Source organism: Ambystoma mexicanum, chromosome 9, assembly GCF_040938575.1.
Source record: "Ambystoma mexicanum isolate Mex_15411 chromosome 9, UKY_AmexF1_1, whole genome shotgun sequence".
In the NCBI taxonomy this organism is placed as follows: domain Eukaryota; kingdom Metazoa; phylum Chordata; class Amphibia; order Caudata; family Ambystomatidae; genus Ambystoma; species Ambystoma mexicanum.
The window spans coordinates 1101001795-1101017717 of record NC_090931.1 but is presented as its reverse complement, the minus strand read 5'-3'; the positions used below and the strand labels follow the sequence as shown (position 1 = coordinate 1101017717).

Here is a 15923-nt window from a genome sequence, read left to right as displayed (position 1 = left end):
TAGGTGGAGGAACAACAACAAGAGGAATAGGAACAATAGGTTGTACAGGGGGAACAGGAATAACAGCAGGAATAACAGCAGGAATGGGCAAAGCACCAGGGAGAGGATCATACGGAGGTGGCGCAGAGGCACCAGGCCTTCGCTCGTTTAACAATTTATCAATAAATTCTTCGGAAACATGAAAATCTTTAGAGGGATAGATTTTCTGGATACCGAGTGAGAAAGCCCTATCCATATTCTTGACTGACTCTGAATGTTTTTCCTTATCATATAACAACGCCTTTTCGGCATTCGTTTTATGATGGCGTGCATGTTTATCCCTACTGCAAAACATAGAATGCTGCAGGTCTGGCCTTCTTCTTTAACAAGACCGATTCTAGGTATTCAATAGGGGGGATCTCAAAACTACCATTGATTGGCCACTGAAATTCGGAGGCATATCTGGTTTGTCTGTGCCAAATATCATTAAATACTATACTTCCAATGCCATGCTTACAGTACATAGTACACACTGGCGACCCCTCCTGTGGTACTGGGCGGCTAAAGTCCAAAGATTGTCGATCGCTGCGGAACAGTGCCCTAAAGCAGCTAGACAATTTCCCAGGCATTTCACAAAAAATTGGTGTTACCTGGTCAATAATTGTGTCTGCAGATACAATATGCCAAATTCAAATTGTCAGGGTTAAATTAAGAGTCGGGTCACGACTACACCTGACCAAACCTAAGGAGGACCGTACGGTTTACCAAAGAACTTACCTAACAAATTTTACCTTGTGTTTGGTGGTTTCGACAAATCTGCCCGCCTCAAAAAATTGACCCTCGTCAAGATGCTGTGTCAGACCACACGACTATCGTCCAAGGATCGGATCGTGCAGCACTGCCGAGGTATCGCGTCTCGTTCGGTCGGGCCCGCAGTATCACACCGTCCGATCCCGGTTCGATAGCCTGCGTCAACCTTCAATGATCTGGCATCAATCTTGAGGGTCCCTATTCGGGCGCCAACTGTGAAAACAGAACAATAATATGAGGCCAGGAATTCCAAAAAGAAACACACCAACACACAAAGAAACATACAAGTGCTTTGTTTCAAGCTACAATAGTTACCAAGTCAATTGACAAACGGATAGCTATTCGGCTCTCAGTATAACATAACGAACTTCAACGAGGGTTTGATGTGTTAATGAGAGAGCGCATATTGGAATACCCAGGCCTTTTATACAATTTGTCCAGCCCTTGGCAGAATCTTATTCAGAATGTATTTTGGTCTCCATTTTGATGTTCAGGGTGACTTCTACATAACAAGAGAACCTAAAATGGCGGTTTAATACAAGATGGCGGCTTACATTGATTTCTCTAAGGTCAAGACCTTGTCGTGGAGTTTGTTCGCGCATGATGTTTAGACAACTTGGCGTAGGCCAATACACATACAATTATTACAATAGGAGGCATAATATTATTTCTATTCCGACATATAATTTTATTTATGAATGTGTTCATTACCTTATAGTCTGAATTTTATTAATTTTATATTATGATCATTTTACCTAATGAACTGAAGAGACTAAACAATATTCTAAATGTGAACTTATGTACTTTACGACTTGTTTTGTTTGTATTTCGCATTTTTCTTTGTGAGAAAATTATTTTTGTATATTTGAAAGACGGTTTGTTCAGCTATAACAAATAAAAAAAAAAATAAGCCAACTGTGATGCTGTTTCCCAGCTCAGACAAGATACGGTTGTAAATTGGGAAACCCGCTTATGAGCTTGTGATGACTATCAGCATGGGTCGCCCGTGAAACCAAGGCACGTTTTGCCTCAATCCCTCGCGTCACTACCTCCTTTTATGTTCTTACTTCTATCGGCAATAATACTGCACCAGGAGTAAACTGAGCAGGAACATCACACAGGCACAAATAATCTTTCACTGTCCTCAGCCTGGGTATTTTGGCCCACCTGTCCCTGTTCAGCGTGTTTCTTAAAATAAAATGTCATAGAGTTGCTTTCTTGTTTTCCCAAAGTCTCAACATTAGCTTACTCGGGGCGGCTTCCCAATCATCCTCCCAAAAAGCCATCCCCAGTTCCCTATGAACCGAGGACGGGGAAACTGGGAGCCCCAGAAGATTTTTGAAGAACTGGTTTTCCTTATCCTGTCGATCACCAGGCTTACAATAGACCTACAGTGCTCCTTCGTATTGAGTAGCTGCCTGAATTCGCGAGGTATAAACCTTGAGAGCTGATTGCATGTGCTGTCCCTTACATATTGCGAAAAAGTGAGATAAATCCCCCAAGTATTGGCTCATTTTCAGGGACTTCTTTTTCACATGAGCACCGCCCGACAAGGTCTCTGAAAACCTTACCCCATATAATCATATTCAGCCACCTTAGGAATAACTTCCCCACAACAAACTATGGGGTGCCTCTTACTGAGGTTTCTTCCCCCATTACAGGCCATCATTGCTGATTTAACAGTGTTAATCTTGAGACCCAATCCAGAATTGAAGGAAGCATAAGCATCAACCAAGATTTGTAGGGCCATGGGGGTTCTGGCCATGAGCACCGTATCATCGGCTTATGCTAAAACTGGAAAGGCATGCCCTCCAGTCTCAGAAAGTCTGCACCAGTGTTCAACAGGGCCTGACGTAAGCCATTTATGAACAGGGTGAACAGTATGGGGGCAAGCACACACCCCTGCCGAACCCCCAGTCCTATATTAAAATACTCAGTACATCTTCCCCATGGTGCAAATTGGACATTGGCTCTTTTATCAGTGTCTATCTCCCGCAATATCCCCAAGAAAGCCCCAGGACAACCCATGGACTCAAACACAGCCCATAATTTCGACTGATCGACTTTGTTGAAGGCTGTGCTTAGGTCCATAAAGGTGAGGTAGACCACCACGCCCCTGCAAAAGACATAATTAGACACCAGGAGGTACAAATTCAATGCTTCTTCCAATGTTCCTAAGCCAGGGCGAAAACCAAACTGAATATCGGTCAAGATCGCCCCTTCTGTGAGCCAACTCTCAATGTGTCCCAGCAAAATCCAACCAAAAATTTTGAATGATGTATCCAAAAGAGATACAGGACGATATGATGCAGGCATGGTTACATCTCCCTTTTTAAAAATGGGGAAAATAGTTGCTGACTTCCAAGAAGGTGGGTAATGCCCTGAGCTCATACAAGCGTTAAAGGCCAGGGTCAACAATGGAGGCCATAGTTCAATTTCTTCCAATAAGATGTCAACTGGAATTGCATCCGGACCAGGGGCTAAATTACGTGACTGAGCCCTAATAGCTTTTGCGACCTCTTCCACAGAAAAACATAATGTTACAACCCTGTGCTCCCTCTCCTTTTGGGCAAAACCGGGCCCAAAAAGTCTCCCTGAATAGGATACCGCTGAATCTCTCATGCGGCTGCCGGAGCGGCTGCATCTTTCTTCCCCCCCTGCATTCTACGTGCTGCCTGCTCGCACGTGTCGGACTCTGGTGCTAAGGTAAGCCCCACTCTATTGGGCTCCCACGAGAGGCGCGCATCGGCGCATCAACATGGATGAACATTTTAATATCTTTGCTTGTTTAGCACATCATCCGCATGAATGTACTGACATTTTGGAGCCTCAATACCGCTCCGTTGTGTGCCACCTTGCATTGCACCATGCCTTTTCGTATGTAAAATCGCCATTCAAAGATGGCCGTTTCACTGTGCCTGCACCGGAGTGCTGAGCACACTGCTGCTGGGGATACGGGATTGGCTATGGACGCCTACATCTTGCCCAATGGGAAGGCCGGCAGGCTTGGCCGGCCCTCCTCACAAGGCCTACTCCTAAGGCCCTGTCTACCGCTGTCCACCGCGGTACGCCGGATCGCCGGCCCCTCCGTGCGTGAGTGTCTGTGTGGCCCCCTGTGAGTGTGTGTGCCCCCCCTGCCCCCTGTGAGCGTCTGTGTGCCCCCCTGCCCCCCGTGAGTGTCTGTGTGCCCCCCTGCCCCCCGTGAGTATCTGTGTGCCCCCCCGTGAGTATCTATGTGCCCCCCTGCCCCCCGTGAGTGTCTGTGTGCCCCCCCTGCCCCCTGTGAGTGTCTGTGTGCCCCCCCTGCCTCCCATGAGTGTCTGTGTGCCCCCCCTGGCCCCTGTGAGTATCTGTGTGCCCCCCCGTGAGTATCTGTGTGCCCCCCTGCCCCCCGTGAGTATCTGTGTGCCCCCCTGCCCCCGTGAGTGTCTGTGTGCCCCCCCTGCCCCCCGTGAGTGTCTGTGTGCCCCCCTGCCCCCGTGAGTGTCTGTGTGCCCCCCCTGCCCCCCGTGAGTGTCTGTGTGCCCCCCCTGCCCCCCGTGAGTGTCTGTGTGCCCCCCTGCCCCCCGTGAGTGTCTGTGTGCCCCCCCTCCCCCCCGTGAGTGTCTGTGTGCCCCCCTGCCTCCCGCGAGTGTCTGTGTGCCCCCCTGCCCCCCGTGAGTGTCTGTGTGCCCCCCCTGCCTCCCGTGAGTGTCTGTGTCCCCCCTGCCCCCCGCGAGTGTCTGTGTGCCCCCCCTGCCCCCCGCGAGTGTCTGTGTGCCCCCCCTGCCCCCGTGAGTGTCTGTGTGCCCCCCCTGCCTCCCGCGAGTGTCTGTGTGCCCCCCCTGCCCCCGCGAGTGTCTGTGTGCCCCCCTGCCTCCCGCGAGTGTCTGTGTGCCCCCCTGCCCCCCAAGAGTGTCTGTGTGCCCCCCCTGCCCCCCGTGAGTATCTGTGTGCCCCCCTGCCCCCCCGTGAGTATCTATGTGCCCCTCCTGCCCCCCGTGAGTATCTGTGTACCCCCCCTGCCCCCCGTGAGTATCTGTGTGCCCCCCCTGGCCCCCCCTGCCCCCAGTGAGTATCTGAGTGCCCCCTTGCCCCCCGTGACTATCTGTGTGCCCCCCTGCCCCTGTGAGTATCTGTGTGCCCCCTGCCCCCCGTGAGTATCTGTGTGCCCCACGTGACTATCTGTGTGCCCCCCTGCCCCCCGTGAGTATCTGTATGCCCCCCCTGCCCCCCGTGAGCTTCTGTGTGCCCCCCTGCCCCCTGTGAGTATCTGTGTGCCCCCCCTCTGCCCCCCCTGCCCCCGTGAGTTTCTGTGTGCCCCCCGTGAGTGACTGTTTGCCCCCCCCTGAGATTCTGTTTGCCCCCCGTGAGTATCTGTGTGCCCTCACCCTGCTTGCCCCCCCCTCTTGCTCTGCGCTCCACCCCCCCTCCTCATTTCCATCCTCTTCAACGTCCCTCCTACTCCCCCCTCCTTTTCTCCCCCTCTTAGACTTCCGCCTCCTAGCACTTACTCCTATCATCTGTTCCGTGACTCTTGATAGCAGCTTGTCTGTCCCCCCACCCTTTTGTTCTCCCCCTCCCCCCTCCCCTACTTTTCAATTTGTCACTGATTTTTTGATCAGTAGCGTGTCTTGTTTCTCCTTCCCCCCTCCGTCCACTTGCCCCCCCCCTCCCACCCCGCCTCTTGTTACCACCTGCACTGCGTAAATTGTCGTCAGACTTAGTAATGTTACTGCTTGCTCTGTTTTCCTTCTTTTCCATCACCTCTTGCCTTACTTGTTCTATGCACTTGCACTATCAGAAATGTCGACAGGCCTATTATGATAGTTATTCTCACATTCTGTATTGTTTCAAGGACTTTTGCTGAGTGTAACTGTATTTTTCCTATGTCCCCTCCCTCCTTGAAGCGCTTTGAAACACATTGTGTATAGGCGCTATATAAATAAACTATCATATATCATATCATATCATATCATACATGGAAAGAGTTTTAGTGGAATGTGAACTGAAGCGCTTAAAGCTTCATTATAAAGGTTTGGAGGAGGGAGTGTCAGGTGTAATCATTGAACATTCCAAGGTTTGGCAGTTTAGCTTGAGAAGGCTGTTTCCTGGTCATTTCTTTGTTAGCTCTCTGTCTCGCTAGCTGCAGGTGGTTGTGGACTGTCCCTAACGTTGGAGGTATTCTCTTATCAGTATGAAGGGTGTCAAAGATGCTGCATAAGGATTTAAATTGTATTGTGTTCCTCAAATTTGCTCTGGCCTGAGATCATGCACATAAGACAGCCATGGGTGAGAGAGGGAGTGTGATGATGGGGTGGTCTATGATGAGGGTGATAGTAAGGTTGCTATGACGGAATGGTTGGATCTTCAAGAGGAGACTGACCTGCTATTATGACATCTGGGTTTTCTTTTCACTAAAATATTAAAAAGGTAGGTCAGTGCCAATGTGGAAACCTAGCGACCATGCAGTCCTGAGAGTGTACAGAAAAACATTTCAATCTGCATCTTTAGCAGCCAATCATCAATTTGGCTTTGTAATTACCCCCCTATCTCAGCATGACAAACTCTGTTTTTGGGAAGTTTTGTTTGAGGGAACCAGTGAAAATCTTTATATTGCCATGCAACATTCTTGGAGGGCAGTGTTATTTTGTGATGAGTGAGAGGAAGCTTCCTAGGCCTTTCCTGCATCAAAAGGCTGGCTCACTTTAGCTCACAGCAAAACAGTTGTTTGCAATAGCAAGCCTGAGCTTATTCTTTTGGTGGTTATTTGATCATCTCCTCTCCCTACCACCCGAGCCTTGACCTAAGCCCCGCTGTATGCTCATGTGGGTGTAGGAAGCTCTGGGGGCAAGAGTTGAGACTGTTCGGGATTTCTCTTTCAGGGTTGGGTGGTTGGATAATTCACCATGAATCACAGAGATGGTCTGGTCTAGTGTCTAGCAGCAGGAGTTAACACATGCATGTAATTTGCTTTGGCTCAGAGCAGTAGGAACAATCACCTGTCCTATTCATGACATGGGAATGCCATGGGGATGTCCTTTTTCGAAGTGCCTGGTCTGCAGATTCTTGCTCTCTTTCTTGTCTCCTCTCTTACGCTGGCCACCTTCTGTCAGCTGCCAGGCCAGTCCACCCTCTTCCTCTCAGATTGGGCTGACCTGCCATCTTCTCTCCTTTCCTCCGCCTCCCAACTCCTCTTGCTGGGGGATCTTAACATCCACATTGACTCTCCTGACTCTTCAAGAGCTTTCCACAACCTATGCGACTTGTTCACTCTCTCAATTCTACCCTCGGGTCTGACCCACACTGCCGGTTACAGCTTGGATGCACTCCTCTTCACAGACATCCCTCTCTCTACCCCTCTCACTAATTCACTCTAATGGACTGACCACTCTCTTCTCTCCTCTCACTTGAAGCTGTCTTCTCCTTTTGCACTGGCACACCCGGCACCACCTCCCACCTACAAGGTCTTCCAACCCATGAAAAAAGTGTCAGTTGCTGTCTTTGCCTCTGCCTACTCCCCTCCTCCCATTCTTGTGGCTGACTCCAAACCTGACACAGCCTTCTCTATTTTACACCTTTCCATCTCCAATACTCTTGACATCCTTGGTCCTGTCATGACGGTCTGACTGAAGCATCTCAAAAAAATGCAACTCTTGGTTCGACTTTGATCTGGCTGACCTTAAACACAAGTGCAGGGCAGCAGAACAGAAATCGGGATCTTCAGGTGCACCGTCTGACAAGCTGGCCTGCGGCCTTCTGCAAAGGCAACATAGACGCAGCATCTGGCTCAAGAGAAGAGTCCATGTTCAAGCCTGCATCTCTGTGGCAGCCAACAACACAGCAAACTTTTCAAAATCTGTAAGGAGTTGGCCAAACCTACTGCGACCTCATCCTCTTTTGCACCTACCCAGGCCCTTTGTGGTGCCCTGGCTGCACACTTCACAGCCAAAATGCAAGACATCCTCTCCTCTCGCTGCTCCACACCCATTCATGCACTATCATCCCCTGGGCTCCCCTTGGCTGTCCCCCACAAACCCCGACCTTTACTCTCCTCCCACTCCCCTGTCACACCTGAGGAGGTTTATAGACAATTTGGATCTATGAAAACCTCCTCGAAACAGGTGTACCCTTGCCCCTCCAAAACCATCAAGGACAACATTGGCTCTCTAGCTCCAGTCTTGGCAGACCTGACCAACCTCTCCTTCACCACTGGAGTTTTCCCCACTTCCCCCAAGCATTCTCGTGTGCACCTCTGCTCAAAGCCACTCTGCTGACCCCTCTATTCTGGCAAACTATCGCCCAATCTCTATCACTCCTTTCCTGGGCAAACTCCGGGAGAAGCTGGCTATCCCTTCGCTCACCCTCCACAATTAATCCATTGGTTGTCTCCATGACCATCATTCTGGCTTTACAGCATCCAGAGGCACAGAAACTGCTCTTCTGAAAACCCCTGAAGACCTGCTCTCAAACCTTGACTCCAACTCTTGCTCATTCTCCTTGACCTCTCCTCTGATTTTTACACAGTAATTCACAACTTCCTGATCACCTATCTCTGGGATACTCTGAGCATCACAGATCAGGCCCGGTGTGGCTTGCATCCTTTCTCTCTAACCGTCCTTTCCAGGAGGAACTTGGGTCCTTTCTCTCCACCATCTATCTCTTTACTTATAGTGTCCCCAGGGATCTAATCTATCCACCTTGTTTTTCAATGTCTACATGGCCCCTTTCACCCACATAATCTCTGACCTTCACCTTCAACTTTCAATGTTATGCACATGACACACAGCTCTCTTTCAGGTTACCCTCAGCCTCTTCCTCCTCCTCGCTCATTCCTGATTGTCTGTCCGCAATTCAGTCCTGGTGTGCTGCTAACAGTTTCTGCCTTAATGCCAGCAAGACAGAGATCGTCCTCATTGGGACCCCAGCTCTCACTTTCCCACTCTCACTCTGGCATGCCTCCCTTGGTCCTACAACCCACCCACCAGTGAGGCAAAAAACCTGGGGGTCATCTTTGACTCTACTCTCTCTTTCTCTTCTCACATCTCGGACATGTCCAAAAAGTCTCAATAACAGCTGCACATCCTCAGAGGTATTCTACCTGTTCTCACTTTCCCCCAGAGGCACACTGTCTCCAGAGCCCTGGTGTTAGGGAGAATTATCTAGAATGGCTAATTTCCCTTACCTACTGAGTCCCTCAGCAGCTTTGCTGGATTTCTAGGATTTTTTTTTTCACCTGGTAAAAGTGTGAGCCTTTTTTTCCCACTCTTACATGTGTTTTGCTGTGTGTGTGTTTAACATTTTTTTGTGTTCATAGACTGTGGAGCCTCACCTACTCCATAGGCCTCATCGTTTTCAGTGCAGTGACTTCCCAAACTCAGACTTCCCAAACTCAGACTCCATGTTCTGGGACTGACTACTGTCTCCTAGAACATGTAAAGTTGCCACTGACTTTATTAATCTCTTAAAAATCCACACACCGTACAAACTATCTTACATAGAGTACTGGAAAGCGTTAATACTTATCCCTTTTTGTCTGTTTCTCTTGGAGCATTGTTTCGCTCCCTTTTCATCAAGACTTGGCTGGTGGCAGTGGTAACTTCCCTATTTTTCCTACCGCGGTTATCTTAAATAACTTTGGTATTGTTTTAGGCTATCTTGGTAGCCTCGAACTTAAACCTGCTAGACCATATAAGTTTTTATACGGTTCCGGCTGGGTTTATTCGCCATTTATTTTTGAAAATGTTTTTCTCGTGTTTTACTCCAGGTGTGGTTCCTTTGTTCACCGCCTTTTCGCTTTCTTCTCCGCAGAAGCCCTCCTTAGGCACTTGAAAGTATGGGTAGGCAGGATATGAGGGAGGGGTTTTAGGACCCCTGCCATGGTTTCCCTTGGTAACCCAAGTCGCACTCCTGTTTGATTGGCTAGGTGACTGTCCCGCCAGGACAGCCACCCTGCTGTGTGGTTGACAGCCAGGCTGTGTGAATGGGGGAAAACTCCAAAAAAGCAGGTCTCTGGGTCTGGAAAGGTCAACCCTGCTTGGGTTTGAAGGAACGCACCTTTTATTCGTTGCTTTGCTCTGCTGCCGGTTTCTTCCCTCGGCAGTGCAGGACCCTCCAGTCTTCCTACTTTGTGTCAGTCCGACAGTCGCTTCAGGAACCGTGTGCCTGCAGGACCTGCCAGGAACGTCCGCCTCAGCTACAGCTTCTTCTCCATTTAAAGGTACTGTGCAAATCCGCTTGTTAATTTCGTCCAGCCGCGGTGAAGGTGTGTGAAACCTTTCACCAATCTGGTGGCTTGTCCTTCTCTACTCTTTACACTAACTTTTCTGCCGACCAACTTCATCTGGAACTCTTGGCAAAGACTTAACAGCGAACTACCCTGAACTGTGTGATCTTGAGCAAGATTTTTGTCCTATTGACTTTGGCCATAAGCCTTTTTGATTTGATTCCATCATTGTAGTTCCTCTTTCTAGATTGCCCTGCTTACTTATGTGTTGGTGCTGCTCAATTTGTATCCAACTTTGTCTTTCCCCCCCTTTTAAATTATTGGAGTGCCATTTTGCTCACACTTCATTTTTGAGCTTAACTTGTCCAGAATCTATTGGGAGTGGTGTGGTGTATTAAGAGTGTGATTTTTCAACTGCTTTACTTTAGTGAGATGATAGACAACTGATGTGTAAATAAATGTATATTCTTTTACTCAGAAACCTTGCGTCATTGTTTGTTTGAATCCTAGTAATTGTTGTCCTTTGTGTAACTATTGCTACTGCTCACTTGCTATTGAGATAAGTCTGGCTGCTCAGCCATCTCAACCACTTTTACTGTGTAGTACGGGCTTGTACCAAAGGTGAATTTGTACTGTCACTTGTATTCTTAATTGTGTGTGGTGTTCCCAAAGGGTACTGTATATCATTCTGCCTAACAACTGGTTCTCTCCAGACTGGACTAGTGCAATAGTCTCTATCTCAATCTTCCTAATTTAACTCTCCGACCTCTGCAACTTATCCAGAACAGAGAGACTTATCCTTGGTCTCAAACCCAGGTTCCGCATCTCCCCAGCGCTGAAATCACTCCACTGGCTCGCTGTGGCTGCAAGGATCAAGTCCCTCTGGATAGTCCACAAGGCTTTGTGGGGCCAGTGCCCTTACTATCTACAACGCTCTCCTCCCAACTACTCTCATTCTAGAACCCTGCACTTGGCCTCCTACAACTCACTGCGGGTGTGCCATTTCTCCAAACAGAGCTTTGGGGGCTGATCCTTATCCTCTGCAGGTGCCTCCCTCTGGAACAACCTTCCTACCACTCTCCATCTTGAGGCTGACCTCCTTAAATTCTGGAAACTCCTCAAGCCCTACTTCTCCTATCTGTCTCTCCCTCTCCCCTGGTAACCTCCTTTTTCCTCGCTTCTTTCCCTGCCTCCCTCTCTTCCCTAACCTGCTCTGTTAGCTAACTGGTCGCCTGGTGCACCTCCAGAGCCTAACAGATCCCAGGGTTCCTGCCGGTTCTGTATTAGCTTCCAGTCCTCCGCACTCAGCCAGGCACTACTGCAATTTGCTACATGAGAGGGGCACCCACTCTGCACCCAGGCCCCTGCTAGATAGGGTGAACTTGTCCCCCTCCCCCTCCTTTGCACTTCCTGTTTTGTGCACTTGCACGTTCCTTGACCTTGAATGTTCTAGGCCTTGCAAGTCTGTCTGGTCCTCCCTCTGTGTCCCCTCCATAGCTGGGCTGTGCTTTAAATACTCATGCATACGCGCATTGATGACCAACTACCAAGCAATCCCGAAATGTTGGCCAGGTCAGTACTGTTCTATTGACCTGTATGCCCCCCCACCCCTCTTGCTCCCTCACTCTGTGTCTAGGACTTCATTAGTATATATGCCTCTGGCCTAGCATGCTAGATATTGTTGTAAATCGTTCAGAATCTTCAAGGCCTAAGAATGACAACTGTTCTCCCATGTTCCCCTCCTGCCTTCTAGTGATTTGAAGCACTTCACTTTTGTATAAGAGCTCTACAAATAAACAATCACAATTACAGTGTAGATGAGGGATGGTCCCAGGGGCAAAGGAGGATGCTGCCAAGGAAGCTAGGTCTGTTTTTGGGGACAGATGAGGCAGCACAAGCTGGCAGGACCTACCATAGACCGGGGGAAGCGGGTTACATTCCTCCCAGTACCTATAATATGTTTCAAAAGCAGAGGCCTTATTATCAACTGAAGAGAGGTCAAAAGGAACAAGCACACCAATGCTCATCATTAGGGACCACTGTCAAGAACCTTCTGCAGAAATCGGTACCAGAATGCATCTAAGAACCTATTTGTGAAGACACGTAGTGCAGCAATTGAAGATTTCATGCAAACCACCGTTTCATGATTACTATTTGTTTTTTATTCATGTAAACCTTTTTGCCTATAATACTTTTGTACAGTCATAACACAATTCTAATATAAATTGCAAATCAGTTACCTCAAATAGTTTTACATTTATATTGTGTGTTTTCAGAATTGTTTTATCGGATTCTTGCAAATCTATAGATACAATACGGAACAGTTTGCCTACATGATCAAAAAATAAGCACATTATGTCCGATTTGTTTTCTTTATTATGCTCCAGGGCAAACACGCATCGTGTTTTCCTGGTCTCTCTATGAAATATGATATCTAGAAGAGACAGTACACGTTTGAATTGTGGGCATTTAGTTTCTCTTAATCCTGTGCGTGCATCTCAGATACAAAGAGAATTACGGACTATTATGGTTAAGATATTTTGCAGAAGACTGTCAAATACAGGTTGAGTCTTTGAAGAAAACGGTGCTTTAATGAATCAGTTCTAGGTGTCTAAGAAGTGTTTCGCCTTTTGCTTAACAAATGCAGTTTATTCAAATCACGCATTTCTTTTTGTTTTATTCTTGCAGCGTTTTACGCTTCGACATGTCAACAGCAACCAGTGTCTGGACGAGCCATCAGAGGATGAAAAAATGGCGCCCACAATAAAGGAATGCAATGGAGGTCGATCACAGCAATGGCTGCTGCGCAACATGACCCTGGGAGCTTGAAGTTGATGCACACAAGATGTGTTATCATGGGAGTGCGGTCTCCAGTCCAGCTTGCAAGACTTGCATCAAGTTGAATGTACATGGTGTTCCGATTTATTTTACTCACTGCCAAATCAAAGAGTTAGCAAGACTTCTTCCTGTCAGCCACTGTATGTGCACGCCATGTCACTGATACATTTCCGAAACTAACATTTAAGCACAGCCCCAAAAAATGATATGTATTTAGTGGAAGCAGACTGGACTGGAAAGGGTATATCATGAGATGTTTCCATTGTTTACCACACCACAGTACGCCGCCGTTGTAATGGGCACTGGGCTGACTTGATAAATACTGTCGAAACATAATGAGGCGTTCTGTTGTTGTCACACAGCTGCTGCTTGAATGTGGCGTCACAGAACATGCACTATGAATGCAAATGTACGGATTATGACACAACATAGATACATTGTTTTATAATCTGACGTGAATACTTTTGTTTTTATTCATTTCTGTCACAAGTCGAATCGTTTTAGATGAACTGTCCCACTGCACTCTTGCAAAGCTTTATGAGCAGTGAATCTAATTAATGTTCCATTTTATATATCTGCAGAAGGATTGTGTTGTGTGTTCATGATGTGAGTAATTTTAAAGACAGACGCATTGAAGAAAAACATACATTGAGACACTGAAATGATCAAATTACTAGTAATGCTATGCATTGACATGATAGTTTCCAATTGTGAAATCTGTTTTTTTCTATTGCAATATTTAAGACATTAAAATGTGTTAATGAAATCCTGGATTGGTTTCATTAATGTATGTCTAGTGTACCTAGAAGTTAATGCACGTTGCTTTTGGAGTACTTTTATATAATGTGTAATGAAAGTGGTCTTAGATAGTGCCATGCTGCCACTTTTGGTGTCTCACTCAGGCCCACATCACCCAAACCCCTCAACGAATCTAATCCGTTATCGTGCAAATAATATGTTATCACTGAGCTTTTTATTTTAATTAGCTGAATAGGTTTGTGAGGTGTCCTGCTATACCTCACAACAGTATGCATGTATATAGTTTGGGAATCGTCCAAGAAGTTTGGTTGTAGGCATTAACAGATGGTTAGCTGAGGCATATGCTCAAGTCGTTGGTGTAAGAAGAGTTGAGCATGGGCCGTGATAGAGACATGAACAGATCAGAGAACATAGACATCCATTTATACAGGACAACAACAATTAATAGTATCAATTTTGTTTCAGTCATGAAACAGTAGACACTGTCAGGATATTGTTAACACCGAATTGAGATTCATACCTGTAAGGGCCCCATGAATAAAGCCAGGGACTCCCAGCATGGGTTTATCTAAATACTCTAGGCATAAAGCTAGAGGAAAATATCCACTGAATAGTGTACTTATTTTATGGAAGATCATTAGTGTTAAACATGCCTTCCAAGTGGTCGATTACATTGTGTAACACAGTATCAATATCTGTGCCATAACTGAGGCATGGCTCCATGAGGCAGCCGGACCCTTCATGATCCTGGCTATACCCTAGTAATTAAATCATGTTATATAAAAACAGGCAGTGCCAAACTCCGGGAGGTGTGGCCTTCATTTATAAAACCAACCTGGATATCTGGGAACAGGATATCAATAGTCCAGAGGGGTGTGATACCCCCCTTATTAAGGTATGGATAAAAGTCACAGTAGCAGGTAATATCCTGCTCGTATACAGGAGCCCCACATCAATGGCAGACTTCATGAATCCAATAGGCAATTTGATGCTTGCGTTGCTTCAACAATCCTCGAGATTCATGCTGATGGGAGATGTTAACCTTGGGGAAGTTAATCAGAATGATGCACAGGACTTCGAGTTGGAGAACTTGTTAACTAGCCTGAGTTTATTCCAACATATTTAAGAAGCTACCCACATAAAGGCTAATATACTGGATTGGATTGCGACATAGAATATTGCATTAACTACACCTATGATTACACCATGTCCATGGTCTGATCATTTCTTTACTCACTGCGCCATACTTTCTCATAATCATACTAAGCCTGTAGTTGTGGCCACAAAATGGATCACCTCTAGAAATACCGGAAAGGTGAAACCAGACAACATGCAACAATGGATTGCTCCTCTTATAAATGACGTACCCAATTTACACACCTCTGAACAACTCTCTAAATCCTATCAAGAGACCATGAAGAGGATGTTCCCTGAGTTGAAGGTTCTGAGGACTTGTAAAAGGAAACGTTTTTATATTTGTAAACACTCAAAATCAGTTGGCAAAAAGCTCATATAAAACCTAAATGCCAAAATGTTTAAAATGGCAATGATACAAGCTAAAAAAAATATCATTTCTAATCAAGAATAGAAAAGGCTCAATATGATTCCAAGGAACTATTTACAATTCTTAAGGAATTAGAAAAGCCCTGTGATAATACTTGCAAGCTGCCAGTTAAAGCTAAATCATGGTATAAATCAATTCAGGACGCCATGTTAAAGTAACTGGAGACAATAAAATGTAACATACAGAAGGTTAGATTAGCTACGGACTCTACAGCTATGGGGCACTGTGATGGCCACACAGTAATGACATGTGTTCCACAATTGCAGACAATCCCCACTTTTAATTTCAGAACAGTGACAGAAGGAGAATTTAGGATGATTTTGACCAACCCACGATCTGTAAAGGGGATATGTTTCGAGGACTGTTGGTAATGGCTTGGTCAGAATCACTTCTTAGCACCCTAACCAAAACTGTTAACACCTCATTGAGTGAATGCCATGTGCCGATGGACCTCAAAAAGACATAAATAACACTGTTATTAAAAAAGCCAGGACTAGACGCAGACATACCAGGTATTTATAGACCTATCACCAATTCCCACATTTTTGTTTTGATTCTGGGTGGCATACCAACAAATATTAGACCAGTTGACGAAACATGTTGTCCTTAACAAGTGGCAGTCAGGGTTTAGACCAGGATTCAGTAGTGAAATGGCTCTTTTGGACTTGAAGTCGAACATGCTGCGCAACATGGATAATGGCCAAACATTGCTAATGATGGTACTAGACCTCTCAGCCATGTTTGTTTTGGGGGAGAATCGACTTTTGT

At 46.6% G+C, this 15923-nt stretch overlaps 1 protein-coding gene across 4 annotated transcripts in view; it reads left to right on the top strand.

The window, feature by feature from the left end:
* The window catches only part of GALNT13 (polypeptide N-acetylgalactosaminyltransferase 13), a 1280472-nt gene extending 1266869 nt beyond the window's left edge, over window positions 1-13603 (top strand). For 2 of the 4 annotated variants that reach the window (XM_069616427.1, XM_069616426.1), the window contains one exon: window positions 12683-13603. In XM_069616427.1, coding sequence (XP_069472528.1) covers window positions 12683-12823 — 141 coding nt within the window. In that variant the 3' untranslated portion in view covers window positions 12824-13603. The remainder of the gene's footprint in view (window positions 1-12682) is intronic. The other 2 variants (XM_069616425.1, XM_069616423.1) reach the window with 1 other exon arrangement.
* The last annotated feature ends 2320 nt before the right edge of the window (window positions 13604-15923 follow it).